Source organism: Staurois parvus, unplaced genomic scaffold (genome assembly GCF_062004578.1).
Source record: "Staurois parvus isolate SC_StPar_1 unplaced genomic scaffold, SC_StPar_1.0 ptg001625l, whole genome shotgun sequence".
NCBI lineage: Eukaryota > Metazoa > Chordata > Amphibia > Anura > Ranidae > Staurois > Staurois parvus.
The window spans coordinates 141,985-161,781 of record NW_028319421.1 but is presented as its reverse complement, the minus strand read 5'-3'; the positions used below and the strand labels follow the sequence as shown (position 1 = coordinate 161,781).

General features: G+C 45.8%; 1 protein-coding gene across 1 annotated transcript in view; it reads right to left on the bottom strand.

Moving 5' to 3' along the window:
* Positions 1-6,624: 6,624 nt before the first annotated feature.
* RASGRF1 (Ras protein specific guanine nucleotide releasing factor 1) overlaps positions 6,625-19,797 on the bottom strand; it is a gene marked incomplete at its 5' end in the record, with an annotated part of 154,420 nt that continues 141,247 nt past the window's right edge. The window contains 3 exons of the mRNA XM_089663098.1: positions 6,625-7,801; positions 14,210-14,278; positions 19,539-19,656. Coding sequence (XP_089519224.1) covers positions 7,709-7,801; positions 14,210-14,278; positions 19,539-19,656 — 280 coding nt within the window. The remainder of the gene's footprint in view (positions 7,802-14,209; positions 14,279-19,538; positions 19,657-19,797) is intronic.

Below are 19,797 nucleotides of genomic sequence, written 5' to 3'. Positions count from 1 at the left end.
CAGGTGTTCCAATCCCCTCCCAATCATATGATTCAGGTGTTCCAATCCCCTTCCAATCATGTGATTCAGGTGTTCCAATCCCCTCCATATCATGTGATTCAGGTGTTCCAATCCCCTCCATATCATGTGATTCAGGTGTTCCAATCCCCTCCATATCATGTGATCTGTGTGCTCCAATCCCCTCCATGGACACAGGTGTATACAATCAAGCCCCTAGGCATGCAGATTGCTTCTACAAACATTGGTGAAAGAATGGGTCGCTCTCAGGAGCTCAGTGACTCCAAGCGTGGTGCCATGATAGGTGGCCACCTGGGCAATAAGTCCATCCGTGACATTTCCTGGCTACTAAATATTCCACGCTCAACTGTTAGTGGGATTATAACAAAGTGGAAGCAACTGGGAACAACAGCCACTCAGCCACCAAGTGGTAGGCCACGTCACATGACAGGGCGGGGTCAGCACATGCTGAAGCGCACAGTGCGCAGAAGTCGCCAACTGTCTGCAGAGTCAATAGCTAAAGACCTCCAAACTTGGTGTGGCCTTCAGATGAGCCCAACAACAGTGCATAGAGAGCTTCATGGAATGGGTTTCCATGGCCGAGCAGCTGCATCCAAGCCTTCCATCACCAAGTGCAATGCAAAGTGTCGGATGCCGTGGTGTAAAGCATGCCGCCACTGGACTCTAGAGCAATGGAGACGTGTTCTCTGGAGTGACCAATCACGCTTCTCTGTCTGGCAATCCTTTGAACATGTCTGGGTTTGGCGGTTGCCAGGAGAACGGTACTTGCCTGACTGCATTGTGCCAAGTGTAAAGTTTGGTGGAGGGGGGATTATGGTGTGGGGTTGTTTTTCAAGGGTTGGGCTTGGCCCCCTAGTTCCAGTGAAGGGGGCACTTAAGGCGACATTTTGGACAATTTCATGCTCCCAACTTTGTGGGAAGAGTTTGGGGATGTCCCCTTCCTGTTCCAACATGACTGCACACCAGTGCACAAAGCAAGGTCCATAAAGACATAGAGGAGCCAGTTTGGGGTGGAGGAACTTGACTGTCCTGCACAGAGTCCTGACCTCAACCCCATAGAACACCTTTGGGATGAATTAGAGCGGAGACTGCGAGCCAGGCCTCCTCCCCCGACATCAGTGCCTGACCTGACAAATGTGCTTCTGGAAGAATGGTCCAACCTTCCCATAGACACCCTCCTAAACCTTGTGGACGGCCTTCCCAGAAGAGTTGAAGCTGTTATAGCTGCAAAGGGCGGGGCCAACTCAATATTGAACCCTACGGACTAAGACTGGGGGCCATTAAAGGTCACGTGTGTGGAAAGGGCGAGGCCAACTCAATATTGAACCCTACAGACTAAGACTGGGAGGGCATTAAAGGTCATGTGTGTGGAAAGGCCGGCAGCCCAATACTTTTGGCAATATAGTGCACCTCAGCGTGCTGGAAACCCTTATATTTCTGGTTGATTTTGTGGTTTTCCACTTGCGTGGTTACTTTTTTTCCTCTATAATCATAGTAAATCACTGGCGCACTGTGTGGTAGGTTTTCCAGCAGATCTTGCCCTACCGTACTCCAATGGCACCTGTCTTCCTTCCCTGCCAACAGTAATACTGAATAATGACAGAAAATTCTATATACTAGACCACGGAATGGATAGTGATCATTTTTGGATATCTGAAACCACCAGCTCTTGTGCTTCAGTTGGATGGGTCATATTTGTGGAAACGTCTGTTTATGGCACACATAGACATGGCTCAAGGTCCGAATCATAAGAGTTTCTGCTTCCACCTGGAATATTACAGGTTCAAAGATGTAGCATCCAAATACACTGCTCAGTGCTCCAAAGAAGAATCCTGCCACTGAGTGGATGTTGTAGGTTCTCTATGCAGATGGCACCTCAATGCTCGTCATGGAAATAGGTGTCAGGTGTTTAAAAATAAATATTCCTTTAACAGACTATTCTAGTTTGTGTTCGGGGGGGAGAAAGTACCATTTCTATTTTTGGTGGTACCCTTGTTCCTTGCCTAAAGTAATATTAAAGTTTTTTTTTAGTAACAGACATGTCATACTTAGCTGCTTTATAATGGTTTTGCACAGAGCAGCCTCGATCCTCCTCTTCTCGGTCCCCCGCTGATGCTCCTGGCTCCTCCCCCCTGACCAGTGCCCCCAATAGCAAGCTGCTTGCTGTGGGGGAACTGGTGTGTGCTCGCTCATGAGCCCCACTCTATGCGTTCATAACACACACAGAGTGTGGCTTGCCCCCCCTCTTCTCCTCATTGGCTCACTGACTATGATTGAGAGCAGTGGGAGCCAATGGCTCCTACTGCTGTCTCAGCCAATGAGGAGAGAGAGACCCGGGATAGCCGAGGCTCCCGTGCACATCGCTTCATGCATAGAATGCCAAACATTGAACATTAAAGCCGTACAAGGAAAAACTTTTTCTTCCATTTTGGATGGAGTAAGGGAGGGTTAAAACACCCATCAGGTCTTTCTCTCATCTGTGTCACATTGGGGAGATTTCCTTTCACTTCCTGTCCCATAGTTAAAACAGGAAGTGAGAGGAAATCCCTCCAAAGTGAGGAAATCCCCAGAATAAATGTCCACATTAATGGATTCCTTTTCTGGGGATAACCCAAATGTTGAGATTTTCTTTCACTTTTGATGATAAACAGGACTAATAGAGAGGATGAATCTCCTTACCGGGGGGGCACAGAAAGCAATAAAAACCTGACAGGGGTTCTAACCTCTCTCCAATCTATCTAAAACAAAAAAAAATCGTTTTGTTTTTAGTATACTTTAAAGAGGAACTTCATTTCCCGTACTGCTGGCCCTGCCCCCCCCTTTACTGACGCCGCCATCTTTGATGGTCTGGTGCATGTGCAAACTGCTCTGCCCATCCTTCAGGACCTGGCAGACCCGCGCCAATGCATGGGTGAGGATTGGAAGGTATGGAAAATTTTGTTTGGTCATCGATTTCTTGGCACAGGCACAGATCGAACACAAAGTCCTTTGACTTCCAAATCGCATACCGTTTGCACACCCACGCACGCACAGATGTGCCAAAGGTCTCCACAGGAGGCTGAAGGACTAGTTCCATGGCAGGTTGGGTGCTTCCACCTGCAGTAGGGAACAGGCTGTAAGTCATCAGCAAGTGACACCTGATTTCCAAAACCAATAGTATAGCGATTGTACAATCAGACTGTATTAGGGATGCACAGATACCCTTTCTTGATCCGCGAATACAAGTACCAATATTTTGCGGTGCGATCTGTGTCTACACAAAATGTATGGACGCAAATTTCACCTCAAAGAATAGCATGCAATTTGAACAGGAATGCGATTCCCGTCCAAATGACATGTGGTTACCCCAATGAGTTCACACAGGAGCAGTATGGGCAACCTCCCTGCACCAATCCCATATTGCCACAGAAGGAAAAGCTGGAGATTTTCTCTTTCTCTTCTCTCCTTGCAGGGATGGCAGTATGGGCTAGATGGTTTTTGATTGGTCAGCACTGCCATGGTGCCGACCAATCAGCAGCCATCTAGCCCGTACTGTCATCCCTACAAGGATAGGAGAAAAAGCTGCTTCTCAGGTCTAAGGATTTGAAATCCCCTCGGTCTATCACTGATAGGCTGATTATCCACCAAGACTCTAAAACTTTTGTATGTTTCTTTCATAACTCATGAAAGAATGACAGTACAGCCAGAAGATAGACACATTTACCTCTCTTAGTTATTGAGTAGCATTTTGAACCCAAACCCCACTATGCTAGGAGGTACCGGAGTGGATCAGGACTCCACACCCCTCTTATGATACATAGATCTCCAAGGCCTGTCATATCTATATCCATTTTGAAGCTAATTTCATGCAGGACACTAATCTGCATGGTAGCAGACTGGAAAAGGGTAGGTATTCAGAAATATAAATACTTATAACTGTATTTGGGACTTGGTCATAAACGTGGTGACCTCACATCACTCACCCCTCAAACTGGATGATAGGTCAGATGGTCTCTGTCAACCTTTGTTACCACAGAAAAAGAGAACGTCAGGATCTTCTGACTAGCTCTCATCAACCAAGGAACACCTAACCTGACTTGAGAGCCACTGTACCGTTATTGCACGTTTAATTGCAAAGTGGTTTGCAAGTATTCTTCATTTTCAACTCCTTTTTAGGCTCCATGTACACAGGACACTTCTGAACAACGGAAACTGACTGCTGGAAAACGTAGGTTAAAAAGTGCCCATCACTGGTGTCAGTGGGATGAATAGTACCCCAATCATTGGTGTCAGTGGGAGGAATAGTGTCCCATCATTGGTGTCAGTGGGAGGCACAGTGTCCCTTCACTGGTGATAGTGGGAGGAATAGTGCCCCATCATTGGTGTCAGTGGGAGGAATAGTGCCCCATCGTTGGTGTCAGTGGAATAGTGTCCCACCATTGGTAGCAGTGGGAGGAATAGTGCCCCATCACTGGTGTCAGTGGGAGGCACAGTGTCCCTTCGCTGGTGATAGTGGGAGGAATAGTGCCCCATCATTGGTGTCAGTGGGAGGAATAGTGCCCCATCATTGGTGTCAGTGGGAGGAATAGTGCTCCATCATTGGTGTCAGTGGAAGGAATAGTGCCCCATCATTGGTGTCAGTGGGAGGAATAGTGCCCCATCGTTGGTGTCAGTGGAATAGTGTCCCACCATTGGTAGCAGTGGGAGGAATAGTGCCCCATCATTGGTGTCAGTGGGAGGAATAGTGCCCCATCATTGGTGTCAGTGGGAGGAATAGTGCTCCATCATTGGTGTCAGTGGAAGGAATAGTGCCCCATCATTGGTGTCAGTGGGAGGAATAGTGCCCCATCGTTGGTGTCAGTGGAATAGTGTCCCACCATTGGTAGCAGTGGGAGGAATAGTGCCCCATCACTGGTGTCAGTGGGAGGCACAGTGTCCCATCATTGGTGCCAGTGGGAGGAATAGTGCCCCATCATTGGTATCAGTGGGAGGAATAGTGCCCCATCACTGGTGTCATTGGGAGGCACAGTGACCCATCATTGGAGTCAGTGGGAGAGTTAGTTCTCCATATATGGTGTCAGTAAGTTATAATATCCCATTGTTGGTGTAAATGTGAGCAATAGTGCTCTGTCAATGGTGTCAGTGGAAGGAATAATGCCTCGTATGAGTGGAAGGAAAGGGCCACATCTGGCCCATGGTCCACAGTTTGGAGACCCCAGATTTACATCAACATTGATACTCTAAGATAGCAATACCTGTGAGATAACCCTGTGGGTCCAGCGCTATTTTTCCACTTTCCTCAACTGCCCAAAACCAAGATGGCGGCATGGATAAACTAGATCCCTGGGAAGAGTCGGCATGCATAGAAGACCGCACAGGACTGCATGGACTGGTATCTGTTTCGTAACTGCCGACTGCAGGTGGAGCTCCTCCTTAAAGCGGAACCAAATTCTCCTATCTTTTTCAGCCAAGGGAGCTATTCTACTGAAGGGGGAAGAGGCAGGGGAGAGCAACACTGAAAAAAGGGTGAAGGTCCACTTTAAAGATTGTATGTGGCTGCTTAAAGCGGAACTATACCCTCCTATTCTTAACAGCTAAGGAAGCTGCCATCTTAGCCTCTCTTTGACCTGCAGATGCCATGGTGTGACAGGAGTGACTTTGGGTGGGGGGCCCATGGAACCCAGCCCCCTTTGGAGAGGTGGGGAAACCCCTGTCTTAGCTCCCCATATCTCTATTATGTGTAAGTCACCCTGTGCCTGTTAGGGGTACAGGGTGAAAGGTCCTGCTATTGAGTAGACATGTATAGGTGGGGTGTGGGGGTTGTTCATTGTTTAATGCCACATGGTTGTCCCATTGTTCTACTATGTGTCCTGCTTGGGAGCAAACTATTATGGGATGTATGGGTTTGTGTATTGTCTACTGCCACGTGGTGTATCCCAGTGTTCTATTGTGTGTCTTGCTTGGGAGCAAACTATTATGTGATGTATGGGTTTGTGTATTGTCTACTGCCACGTGGTCCCATTGTTCTATTGAGTGTCTTGCTTGGGAGCAAATTATTATGCGATGTATGGGTTTGTGTATTGTCTACTTCCACGTGGTGTATCCCAGTGTTCTATTGTGTGTCTTGCTTGGGAGCAAACTATTATGGGATATATGTGTTTGTACTGGCTTGGTGGGGGGGTGTTTCCGGCAGCCCTTCCCCCTGATGGGACGGCCTGCTGATGTGTTTCCTGTTACTGGGTGTATTTCCCCGCCCTGCGTATATATTTTGTATCCGTGTTAAAATAAAGTAGTCCATTTCCTGTTTTAATACGAGTCTGGTGCTGTCTCGTCTTGTATGGTCAGCGGTGGTGTCCGTGGATCTGTGTTCGGACAGGGAATCGGGAGGCTAATGGAAATACCCTAGTGCAGTCGGGGTCCGCTTCCGTTACACAACGTGTTGCCCATGTGATCAGTTATGACACCAGCTATTTGATGGCTTGGCAGTTTTGTTCAGAGCACAAGCAACTGTGACAGTTTGCATTCCTGGCATGCCTTTAATGTAACTGTTTTTTGAAACTGGCAATTTGATGGGTTTAATTTGTTCCTTTCTCATTTTTGTTTGACAGACACTGTGAGCAGGCTGTGTTGGTGGTAACCCTGAGTTAAAAGATTTATTAGCGAGAGGTAATCAGGAAACACTTTATAGTACAAAAAATAAAGAAACCAAAATGTAGCTGCAATTTTTTTTTTTTCCCCTCAAAACCCACCGCTGGACTCCCGTATAACACATTCTTGTGACCAGTCCATTTAATTTTTTTTTTTTTTTCCCCTCAAACCAGCTACAAAATTTCCAACATCATACATGTGCCCGCTTGCTGCATTTCCTTAAAGTGCCACCATACCCGTAATCCTACTTCCGTCAGTCTATGACACCTCTGCAATAAAGCACTGGAAATGTCGCCTGTTATAGCAGCTATGGTTATCGGCCCTTTAGATCGGGCCGCTGGACTTCTGTGCAATCCTGTTTGTCGCAACTGAGGACCCATACTACGAACGCAAAGTCAACGTGACAAAGCTGGAGTAGAGACCAGAACTTGCAAACTTGTAGCAATCTGCTAGATATGTGCAATGCCGGTCCAAGGCAGGAGAGACCGGCCATTGTATGGGATTGGTTGTCTTCTGAAGTGCTTCCCACCACACTTATAATACTGATGTGCCCTCTCATCTGCTCTTTATTACAAAACATGGGAGTGTTGTGCATCAACCCCTTCTGTTCTCTAGTTTGCTATTGAAACCTCTCTGTGAAAAGACACCGGGAACCATGAACCCCATCACTCAAACATGGTGGTAGAAGGGATGGACGCTGGTTTGTACGTAAGCTGCTGCAAGCAAAAACTCGGATTCGTTCTCCTTAGATGTCCAGTCAAAAAAGGAGGCAGCAGCGATGGTTCGGTTGTTGGCGGCACGGCCTATGATGTGAGTAAGACAGTGCTCATATTGAGAGGTATCTCAGTCTCCATGCTGGTCACTCTTTTCTTGGGGTGTCTTTGGGGAAAACTGGGTGTAGGGGCAGTGTAGGGCCTTCCCTTAGGAGCAGTTGGGTGTTTGGGATGAATGGAGACACAGACATCTCTGCCCCTACACAGGGACCCCTGCATGATGGGGTCCGGCCAGAGGCTTGGGGGGGGTCTGTACAATATGATACAGGCAGGGAGAGTGCAACAAAAATTCAGGTAGGAAGTTTGGGTTCCAAGCGGAGAGAAGATTCATAAAGACCCTCTTCTTCCAGCACTTCTGAATATTCCAGGAGATACTGTGTGACCTGCAAAAGAGAAGAGCAATTTCAAATTGAGGTGTGTGTTGACATTCGCAGTTTTCTTTACGGGTATTTTTGGTCTCAGCTGTGCTCCCGCTGTTCTCTATTACAGTGGGGCAAAAACGTATTTAGTCAGCCACCAATGGTGCAAGTTCTCCCACTTACAAAGATGAGAGAGGCCTGTAATTGGCATCATAGGGAGACCTCAACTATGAGAGACAAAATGAGAAAACAAATCCAGACAATCACATTGGCTGATCTGGAAAGAATTTATTTGCAAATTATGGTGGAAAATAAGTATTTGGTGAATATGAAAAGTTCATCTCAATACTTTGTTATATATCCTTTGTTGGCAATGACAGAGGTCAGACGTTTCCTGGAAGTCCTCACAAGGTTGGCACACACTGTTGCTGGTATGTTGGCCCATCCTCCATGCAGATCTCCTCTAGAGCAGTGATGTTTTGGGGCTGTTGCTGGGCAACACGGACTTTCAACTCCCTCCAAAGGTTTTCTATGGGGTTGAGATCTGGAGACTGGCTAGGCCACTCCAGGACCTTGAAATGCTTCTTACGAAGCCACTCCTTCGTTGCCCGGGCGGTATGTTTGGGATCATTGTCATGTTGGAAGACCCAGCCACGTTTCATCTTCAATGCCCTTGCTGATGGAAGGAGGTTTGCACTCAAAATCTCACAATACATGGCCCCATTCATTCTGTCCTGTACATGGATCAGTCGTCCTGGTCCCTTTGCGGAGAAACAGCCCCAAAGCATGATGTTGCCACCCCCATGCTTCACAGTAGGTATGGTGTTCTTTGGATGCAACTCACCATTCTCTCTCCTACAAACACGACGAGTTGTGTTTCTACCAAACAGTTCTATTTTGGTTTCATCTGACCATATGACATTCTCCCAATCCTCTTCTGGATCATCCAAATGCTCTCTAGCAAACTTCAGACGGGCCAGGACATGTACTGGCTTAAGCGGGGGGACACATCTGGTACTGCAGAATCTAAGTCCCTGGCGGCGTAGTGTTTTACTGATGGTAGCCTTTGTTACGTTGGTCCCAGCTCTCTGCAGGTCCTTCACTAGGTCCCCCCGTGTGGTCCTGGGATTTTTGCTCACCGTTTTTGTGATCATTTTGACCCCACGGGGTGAGATCTTGCGTGGAGCCCCAGATGGAGGGAGATTATCAGTGGTCTTGTATGTCTTCTATTTTCTAATTATTGCTCCCACAGTTGATTTGTTCACACCAAGCTGCTTGCCTATTGCAGATTCAGTCTTCCCAACCTGGTGCACGTCTACAATTTTGTTTCTGGTGTCCTTCGACAGCTCTTTGGTCTTCACCATAGTGGAGTTTGGAGTGTGACTGTTTGAGGTTGTGGACAGGTGTCTTTTATACTGATAATACGTTCAAACAGGTGCCATTGATACAGGTAATGAGTGCAGGACAGAGGAGCCTCTTAAAGAAGAAGGTACAGGTCTGTGAGAGCCAGAAATCTTGCTTGTTTGTAGGTGACCAAATACTTATTTTCCACCATAATTTGCAAATAAATTCTTTCCAAATCAGCCAATGAGATTGTCTGGATTTGTTTTCTCATTTTGTCTCTCATAGTTGAGGTCTCCCTATGATGCCAATTACAGGCCTCTCTCATCTTTGTAAGTGGGAGAACTTGCACAATTGGTGGCTGACTAAGTACTTTTTTGCCCCACTGTATGTGATACAAGGGTTGTACCAAAAGTCATGCAAAAGCGGGCAAGACTCTTCTCTTATTAATTTACGATCAAAATTCACACGTTGACAGAGTAACAGTACCTCTATAGTAACTCCTCTTCTTCTTTTTCATTGCACGCAAATAATGGATTCCAAGCAGAAGTAACATGCAGTCATTGAGTTCTCGATGAAGGAGGGCTGCAAGCTGTACGACAGCCACAGAAGGCTACAGAATGTATACAGAGATAACATTAATAAGGACAATGCCTTGTCATTGGTGAATCTGGTCAATGGTGTCATCTCCATAAACATTCTGTAGCCTTCTGTGGATGTCGGACAGCCTGGACCAGGGGTGGACTGATAACTCATGGGGCCCCCGGGCAATAGGGGATCATGGGGCCTCTGTGTCCCTGCCCACACTCAAAGCACACCCAAAAAAGCCTATAAAAAGGTACCAGGGGCATTTCATGGGGCCCCCTACTGACCCCGGGCCCTCGGGCAGTGCCGGAGTGCTCGAATGGTCAGTCCGCCCCTGGCCTGGACCCTTCCTTCATCAAGTACTCAATGACAGCATATTGATTCTGCTTGGAATCCATTTTTTGCCTGCAATGAAAGAGAAGAAGAGGAGTTACTATAGAGGAAGAGTTAGTCTACTTTCAAATTTCTTATGTTGGCAGAGTAACTCTTCCTTTATAGTAACTTTTTGCATTACAGGCAAACAATGGATTCCACTCAGAAGCATTGTGCCAGATGACACCATTGAGAAGAATCACCAATCAGAAGACATCACTCTTGTCAGTGATGTCATCTTTATAAACATTCTGCAGCTTTCTGTGGATGTTGGACAGCCTACACTCCTTCTTCATCAAGAACTCAATGACAGCATATTGCTTCTGCTTGGAATCCACTTTTTGCCTGCAATGAAAAAGAAGAGGAGGAGTTACTATAGAGGAAGGGTTACTATAGAGGAAGGGTTACTATAGAGGAAGAGTTACTATAGAGGAAGAGTTACTATAGAGGAAGGGTTACTATAGAGGAAGAGTTACTATAGAGGAAGAGTTACTATAGAGGAAGGGTTACTATAGAGGAAGAGTTACTATGGAGGAAGGGTTACTATAGAGGAAGAGTTACTATAGAGGAAGAGTTACTATAGAGGAAGAGTTAGTATAGAGGAAGGGTTACTATAGAGGAAGGGTTAGTATAGAGGAAGGGTTACTATAGAGGAAGGGTTACTATGGAGGAAGAGTTACTATGGAGGAAGGGTTACTATAGAGGAAGAGTTACTATAGAGGGAGTTACTATAGAGGAAGGGTTACTATAGAGGAAGGGTTACTATAGAGGAAGGGTTACTATAGAGGAAGGGTTACTATAGAGGAAGGGTTACTATAGAGGAAGGGTTACTATAGAGGAAGGGTTACTATAGAGGAAGAGCTACTATAGAAGAAGGGTTACTATAGAGGAAGAGTTACTATAGGGGAAGAGTTACTATAGAGGAAGAGTTACTATAGAGGAAGAGTTACTATAGGGGAAGAGTTACTATAGAGGAAGGGTTACTATAGAAGAAGAGCTACTATAGAAGAAGGGTTACTATAGGGGAAGAGTTACTATAGAGGAAGGTTTACTATAGAGGAAGAGTTACTATAGAGGAAGAGTTACTATAGGAGGAAGGGTTACTATAGAGGAAGGGTTACTATAGAGGAAGGGTTACTATACAGGAAGGGTTACTATACAGGAAGGGTTACTATAGAGAAAGAGTTAGTCTACTTTCAAATTTTATATGTTGGTAGAGTAACTCTTCCTCTATAGTAACTTTTACATTGCAGGCAAATGATGGATTCCAAGCAGAAGCATTGTGTCAGATGACACCATTGAGAAAAGTGACCAATCAGAAGACATTGCTCTGGTCAGTGGTGTCATCTCTATAAACATTCTGTGGCTGTGGATGTTGGACAGCCGGCACCCCTCCTTCATCAGGAACTCAATGACAGCACATGCTTCTGCTTGAAATCCATTCGTTACCTGCAATGAAAAAAAGAGTTACTATAGAGCACAGGTGTCAAAACTGGAACACCTTTTCCTGTGGTCCTCGCACCTCTCCTGCAGGTAACCCCTTGTCTCCGCCCCCCACCTTGTCTCAGCAGCAGAGAGGAGAATAGAACTCTGCCAAATCCTGCACCTCTCAGTGCAGCTGCAGCACCCCCTCTTCTCTGCCTCCCCTGATCTCAGCATTCAGCAGACTCTGGTAACTGATTCCACTCCTCCTCTGGTCCTCCTCCAGACCGTGATGTTAGGGAGGGTGTGGGATTCTTGACATCTGATGTAATGGTGAAGGTGGGGTGCTCTGGACATTTATTCTTACAGATACAACCGGCCCTTTGAGGGCAATCACAATACTGATACGGCCCGCGATGAAATGGAGTTTGACACGCCTGCTATAGAGGAAGAGTTACTCCACCAACATGTGAATTTTGAATGCAAATTAATAAGAAAAAAAGTCTTGCCCGCTTTTGCACAACTTTCGGTACAGTCCTTGTATTACATAGCAGAGAACAGCGGGAGCAGAGATGACACCGAGGGGTTTATTTACTAAAGCTGGAGAGTCCAAAATCAGACTCCCTTCTGCATAGAAACCAATCAGCTTCCAGGTTTCATTGCCAAAGCTTCATTGAACAAGCTGAGGTTAGAAGCTGATTGGTTTCTATGCAGAAGGGAGTCTGATTTTGGACTCTCCAGCTTTAGTAAATAAACCCCAGTTTGTCTCTATAGAGCAGGGGTGTCAAACTGGTGGCCCTCCAGCTGTTGCCAAACTACAAGTCCCACAAAGGCATTGCAAGATTGACAGTTACAAGCACGACTCCCAAAAGCAGAGGCATGATGGGACTTGTAGTTTCACAACAGCTGGAGGGCCACCAGCTTGACACCCCTGCTATAGAGGAAGAGTTACTCTTCTATGAAATTTTAACAACTTATGTAAGTCGATATAAAAGTTATGCCCACTTTTCCTTTACTTCTGGAACAGCCCTCCTATAAATGAAAAGCCAAAAAATGGAGAATGAGACTTCTTTCAAAATAACCAGAGCAGGTAGGTGGTTTTGGGAAGGCAGACACAGAAATCATTGATATATATATATATATATATATATATATATATATATAAATAAAACATTGGTAGATGCTTTAACCTGCTAGGATCTACAGAAAAAAAAAAATATTTTTGGTAGGATTGGCCCTTAGAGCACACTTATCATTTTTGCCCCCCCCCCCCCCCCCCCCAGAGAGATTTGTACCTTACATTTAGTGGGATTTTTAAGGCAACCTTGGAATATATTAAATAAATCTCTCAGCAACTTATAACCTAAATATAACTCATAGAGTGAATAACCAACTTTTAAACCCAAGAAAAAGTCACACTTCCACCCTTGAAAGCAAATACTAATATTCAAAACCTTTTTCTTAACTTAATTAATAAATCAAAACATAAAATTAAATAATACAAGTATCGTCAAGCTAACGTGCTGTCAAGAATTGTTTTGTTTTATTGGGGAAATATGTATTGATGTGTCAATAAAATGTCAAAACTCTTTTTAAAATTTTTTTTAGGTTTACTTATATTCCAAGGTTAATATTCAAAACCTTTTTCTTAACCTTAACTCAATTAATAAATCAAAATATAAAATTAAATAAAGTCCCAAAAATTAAATTTTCAAGTCCACCAAAATCTCTCAATCCTGTGTGTCCAACTTCAATAACTCCAGCATTCCGGACCCAGATTTTTTTTTTTTTTTGCTATATAAATGAAAAAGTCCAAAAATGTTGGAAAAAAGTGTTTTTCTTATAAAATTTTGTAAATAAATAATCTTTCTTCATAAATCTTGGCCAAAATTTATTCCGTTATCTTTTTAGTAAAAAAATAACCCAAATTAGTTTATAACCAAAAATTATAATTTTAAAAAATGTTTTTTTACATTTTAATTTTTTTTTTATATTATGTTTTTGTTTACATACTGTCACCCTAGCAGTACAGGGTCACCATGGTGACACTGTACTACTTTTTGGGGTGAAGAAGATTTCTCTTTTTTTTTACACTGATTGCTTTTACACCCATAAAGGCTGTAAAACCAATCATTTCTCCTTCTCTCTGGCTGCATTCTTGCAGCCATTGAGAAATACTGAGAGAGCTGTGATTGGTCACAGCTTGTCACATGGTACAAGGCTGTTGTGAATAGCCCTGTACCATGTGATCTCTGATCATTCACAGATTTCACATATAGTAAGCAATGATGTCAGAAGTGACATCTTGCTTACTACTCTGCATGTGATCACTGATTGGCCAATCAGTGATCACATGATCGGGACCTCGCACAGAGGTCCCATACAGCGATCGGTGTCCCACTGTGTCCAGAGGACACAGCAAGCACCAGATCGCGGTGCTGCGCGCTCTCAGGGAGCGTGCAAAAGCACGGAGCGGTGCGGCCGTTTATAAATGACTACCCGCCGCTGCACTGCCACCGTCTGGCCGTTTATATACATGGGCCGGATGGGAAGTGGTTAAAAAGGTCAAACCCTTTTTGACCAGTTTATTCTTTTCTAGACTATTATTATATTTGTATCTCATTACATGTCTATTGCGATGAGATTTAGTCACGCTGAAATTGATATTATTGATACTGATTAGTACTGAAACCAAATCATTTGATGCCTTACCTTGGGCTGGTGCTCTATCTTGTAGGCAGTCTGCTGGAACTGCCGGATCTCTCGAATTATATGCGAAATCTACAAAAAGGAAAACCAAGCGATAGTGTCAGGTGACTCTCGCTACATAAAGACTGAAGGATTTTTGGGAAACTTCAATTGGATACGCTGTATTTATTTCACCTCCATATTTTATGGTCAACATAACATTGCAAAAAGAAACCAACACCGACTGACACGACACCGACTGACACGACACCGACTGACACGACACCGACTGACACGACACCGACTGACACGACACCGACTGACACGACACCGACTGACACGACACCGACTGACACGACACCGACTGACACGACACCGACTGACACGACACCGACTGACACGACACCGACAGACACGACACCGACTGACACGACACCGACTGACACGACACCGACTGACACGACACCGACTGACACGACACCGACTGACACGACACCGACAGACACGACACCGACTGACACGACACCGACTGACACGACACCGACTGACACGACACCGACTGACACGACACCGACTGACACAACACCGACAGACACAACACCGACAGACACAACACCGACTGACACAACACCGACTGACACAACACCGACTGACACAACACCGACAGACACAACACCGACAGACACAACACCGACAGACACAACACCGACTGACACAACACCGACTGACACAACACCGACTGACACAACACCGACTGACACAACACCGACTGACACAACACCGACAGACACAACACCGACTGATACAACAGACGAGTTTTTCCTTGAAAACAAACAGCTTCCATGCAATCGATAATTATCATTTGGCATTTTTATGAATTTCAGTTCCCTAACAAAAAACACTCAGATCATTTTAGGGAACGTTTCAGCAAAATGTCTGTAGACGGCTACACACCGGGGTTTTTGAAGAGAGATCGTTGAAGACCCGTCGTTGGTCCATCCTTACTATCAAAAATCAAATGTTGAAATATTAAAAGGGGCCGGAATGTGGCCAGCGGGAGTAGAAAATGTCCTGGTGTCAGTGGAAGTAAATACTGTCCCCTTTTTTGTATTAGGTGGAGGAATAGTCCCATTGTTAGTGTCAGTGGGAGGAAGAGTGTCCCATCGTTGGTGTCAGTGGGAGGAATAGTGCCCCATCATTGGTGTCAGTGGGAGGAATAGTGTCCCATCATTGGTGTCAGTGGGAGGAATAGTGCCCCATCATTGGTGTCAGTGGGAGGAATAGTGCCCCATCATTGGTGTCAGTGGGAGGAATAGTGCCCCATCATTGGTGTCAGTGGGAGGAATAGTGTCCCATCATTGGTGTCAGTGGGAGGAATAGTGCCCCATCATTGGTGTCAGTGGGAGGAATAGTGCCCCATCATTGGTGTCAGTGGGAGGAATAGTGTCCCATCGTTGAGGTCAGTGGGAGGAATAGTGCCCCATCATTGGTGTCAGTGGGAGGAAGAGTGTCCCATCGTTGAGGTCAGTGGGAGGAATAGTGTCCCATCATTGGTGTCAGTGGGAGGAATAGTGCCCCATCATTGGTGTCAGTGGGAGGAATAGTGTCCCATCATTGGTGTCAGTGGGAGGAATAGTGCCCCATCATTGGTGTCAGTGGGAGGAATAGTGTCACATCGTTGGTGTCAGTGGGAGGAAGTGTCACATTGTTGGTGTCAGTGGGAGGAATAGTGCCCTATCATTGGTATCAGTGGGAGGAATAGTGCCCCATCATTGGTGTCAGTGGGAAGAATAGTGTCACATTGATGGTGTTAGTGGGAGGAATAGTGCCCCATCATTGGTGTCAGTGGGAGGAATAGTGCCCCATCATTGGTGTCAGTGGGAGGAATAGTGCCCCATCATTGGCGTCAGTGGGAGGAATAGTGCCCCATCATTGGCGTCAGTGGGAGGAATAGTGTCCCATCATTGGTATTAGTGGGAGGAATAGTGCCCCTATCATTGGTATCAGTGGGGGGAATAGTGCCCCATCATTGGTGTCAGTGGGAGGAATAGTGCCCCATCATTGGTGTCAGTGGGAGGAATAGTGCCCCATCATTGGTATCAGTGGGGGGGAATAGTGCCCCATCATTGGTGTCAGTGGGAGGAATAGTGCCCCATCATTGGTGTCAGTGGGAGGAATAGTGCCCCATCATTGGTGTCAGAGGGAGGAATAGTGCCCCATCATTGGTGTCAGTGTGAGGAATAGTGCCCCATCATTGATGTCAGTGGGAAGAATAGTGCCCCATCATTGGTGTCAGTGGGAGGAATAGTGCCCCATCATTGGTATCAGTGGGAGGAATAGTGCCCCATCATTGGTATCAGTGGGGGGGAATAGTGCCCCATCATTGGTGTCAGTGGGAGGAATAGTGCCCCATCATTGGTGTCAGTGGGAGGAATAGTGCCCCATCATTGGTGTCAGTGGGAGGAATAGTGCCACATCATTGGTGTCAGAGGGAGGAATAGTGCCCCATCATTGGTGTCAGTGGGAGGAATAGTGCCCCATCATTGATGTCAGTGGGAAGAATAGTGCCCCATCATTGGTGTCAGTGGGAGGAATAGTGCCCCATCATTGGTGTCAGTGGGAGGAATAGTGCCCCATCATTGATGTCAATGGGAGGAATAGTGCTCCATCATTGGTGTCAGTGGGAGGAATAGTGCCCCATCATTGGTGTCAGTGGGAGGAATAGTGCCCCATCATTGGTGTCAGTGGGAGGAATAGTGCCCCATCATTGGTGTCAGTGGGAGGAATAGTGCCCCATCATTGGTGTCAGTGGGAGGAATAGTGCCCCATCATTGGTATCAGTGGGAGGAATAATGCCCCATCAATGGTGTCAGTGGGAGGAATAGTGCCCCATCATTGGTGTCAGTGGGAGGAATAGTGATCCATTGTCAGTGTAAGGAACTATAGCTGGCCATACGAGTATAGATGTTCGTTAGAGAATTTTCATTTCAAGAATATTTGTTTGATTTTCTAACAGTGGGGTCAAATCGATGTTCGTTTACGACCACAGTGATGGAAAAATTCAAAGGGGCAGAAATGAAAACTTTTCTCGATCAAATGAATTTTCAGTCAGTGCATGTGGTGATCGTTCAGAAATTACATTCATTTTAAACCCGAATGTTAAATGCAAAAGACAATTTTTGAACAAAATTTGTCCATTTACCGAATGTTCACAGAATTTCCGTACGACTTTTTGTACGAATATTCACATCCAAAGCTGCACTGTGTGGGCCGAGCTGCACTATGAGTGTGTCAATGGACACACAAAACATGGCACAGAAGCCCACATGAGTGCCCCCATAGCAAGTGGCTTGTCAGAAGCGCTGGAAGGGGACTCCAAAAGAGAAGGATCGGGGCTGCTCTGTACAAGCAAAGAGCAGGTAAGTGTCACATGTTTGGTTTTTTTTTGTTAATTTTTCTATTTGTAATCACTTTAAAAATTGTTCCTGACTAAAAGTAATAAAAGCAAAAACAAAACTTACTAGTCCTTGGAGTCCCCCTAGGCAGAGGAACATTAAAAAAAGGGCGATGGTCCACTTTAAAGGGCAGGGGTAAGTGGCTGCTTAAAGTGGAACTAAACCCTCCTTTACAGCCAAGGAAGCTGCCATCTTAGCCTCCGTCTGATCTGCAGTTGCTACGGTGCTGCCCATGTGATCAGTTTGGCCACCAGCCATTTGATGGCATGACACTTCAGGCTGTGATCATAAACAACTGTAATAGTTTTCATTCACGGCATACACTGAATGCAACGGTTTGAGGAAACAGTTACATGAATGAGTTCAGTTCCATTTTAAGAGGCTTTCTGAACTTTGTCTGCACTGGGCAGATCCACCGCTCATGGGGTTCAATGAATTCAGTAAGCTGTGGGCATGGGGATGTCATTGCACCAGCTGAGCTCAGCACTCATTCAGTGGCTCCTGATCATATGATCACTATGACTGGCCAATCACAGTGATCAGTACTTTGAAGAGCCCCCCCACCTTTCCAGTACTGCTTCTCCCCGAGAGAGAGAGAGAAAGAGAGAGAAAGAAAGTAAGAAAAAAAGAATGGATAGAGAAGGGGGGAGAAGGGAGAGAGAGAAAAAGAGGAAAGGAAAGCAATGAAAAGAAAGAAAGAAAGAAAAGAGACGGGGAGAGAAAGAAAGAAAGAAAGAAAGAAAGAGGGGGGAGAGAGAGGAGGAGGAGGGAAAGAGAGAGAAAGGGGGGAGAGAAAGAAGGGGGTAGAGAGATAAAGAGGGGGGGAGAGAGAAAGAGAGAGAGGGAGAGAAAGAGGAGGGAGAGAGAGGGGGAGGAGAGAGGGGGGGAGAGAAAGAGGGAGAGAGAGAGGGGGGAGAGGGGGGGGAGAGGGAGGGAGAGAAAGAGGGAGAGAGAGAGGGGGGAGAGAGGGAGGGAGAGAAAGAGGGAGAGAGAGAGGAGGGAGAGAGGGAGGGAGAGAGGGGGGGAGAGAAAGAAAGAGAGGGAGGAAGGAAGAGAATTAAGTAGATCAGGACTCGGTCTAGTTTAGTGAGTGTCAGTTACAGTCAGTGTCAGTTAGTGTCAGTGTCAGTGTTAGGGTCAGAGTGTTTGAGGAGAAATTGGGTTTAGGCGTTAAACTGTAAGTTCCACATATTCCTAAACTCAAACCTACTTCCATCCCCCTTTATAAATCCTATTCCATCTACCTTGTGAAAGGAAGGTGTGTATACTTCCCTGACCTGAGGGCACTCTTGTCCACATGATCAGCTGTCAGTGGTGGTTTTAGTGGAGAGGAGGTCCAGCCAACAGCGGATGCCCCATAGTAAATCTATGGGTGATGTCATAGCCCGGGCTCTGCAGCCATTGTCGGCGATATCGCCTCTTCAATGAAGCCATCCGCTGAAGAGATCATGTGACCAGATCGCTCTCAGAATAGGCAAGTATAGACATCTTTCTTTCCCAAGGTACATAGAATAAAGGTCAGGAGGGTGATGGGAGAAGGTTTAAGCTCAGTTAAGGAAAGGCTGGACTTCCACTTTAAGGTATATTTTGACCTTGGTCATGAAAGGGTTTAGGTGCCTAGGTGTCTAATAAATCAAATTCCAGGTCATTCTGCCATGTAAATATCTGGCATGTAACAACTTCAGTTTTGACCTATAAAGAGGCCCCCTGCAGTGATGGGCCACTTGTACCGCTTGGGCAGGGGTAGGGTGTAGACCCAACTTTTCAACCCAAGCTGTACCAATATTTTTGAGCCAGCATTTGGGAGTCCCATCGGGAGGTGCCTGCTAGGTGGTGCCAGCAGAAAGTATTTTGCATCAATGACTGTTACCTATTTTTTATGTGTTTGTATATCTCACCATTCTCATCTTTGAAAAATTGACCAGTCCATCCTCCGTGTAGTTGGGGGTACCTTCTTCTATGAATGCCAGGTCAGTCAGGTACATGCCCAGGTAAGGAACACAAGGAGGGTCACAGCTGGAGATATAAAAGAAGACAAAAAGGTAGAAAGTAGGAATAAGAAGGAGTCTATGTCCATGGCAGACATTATATTTAAAAAAAAAAGATCAGTATTGGCAGACAAAGGGAGACATCTTCCATACATTCTTGGACTTGTCC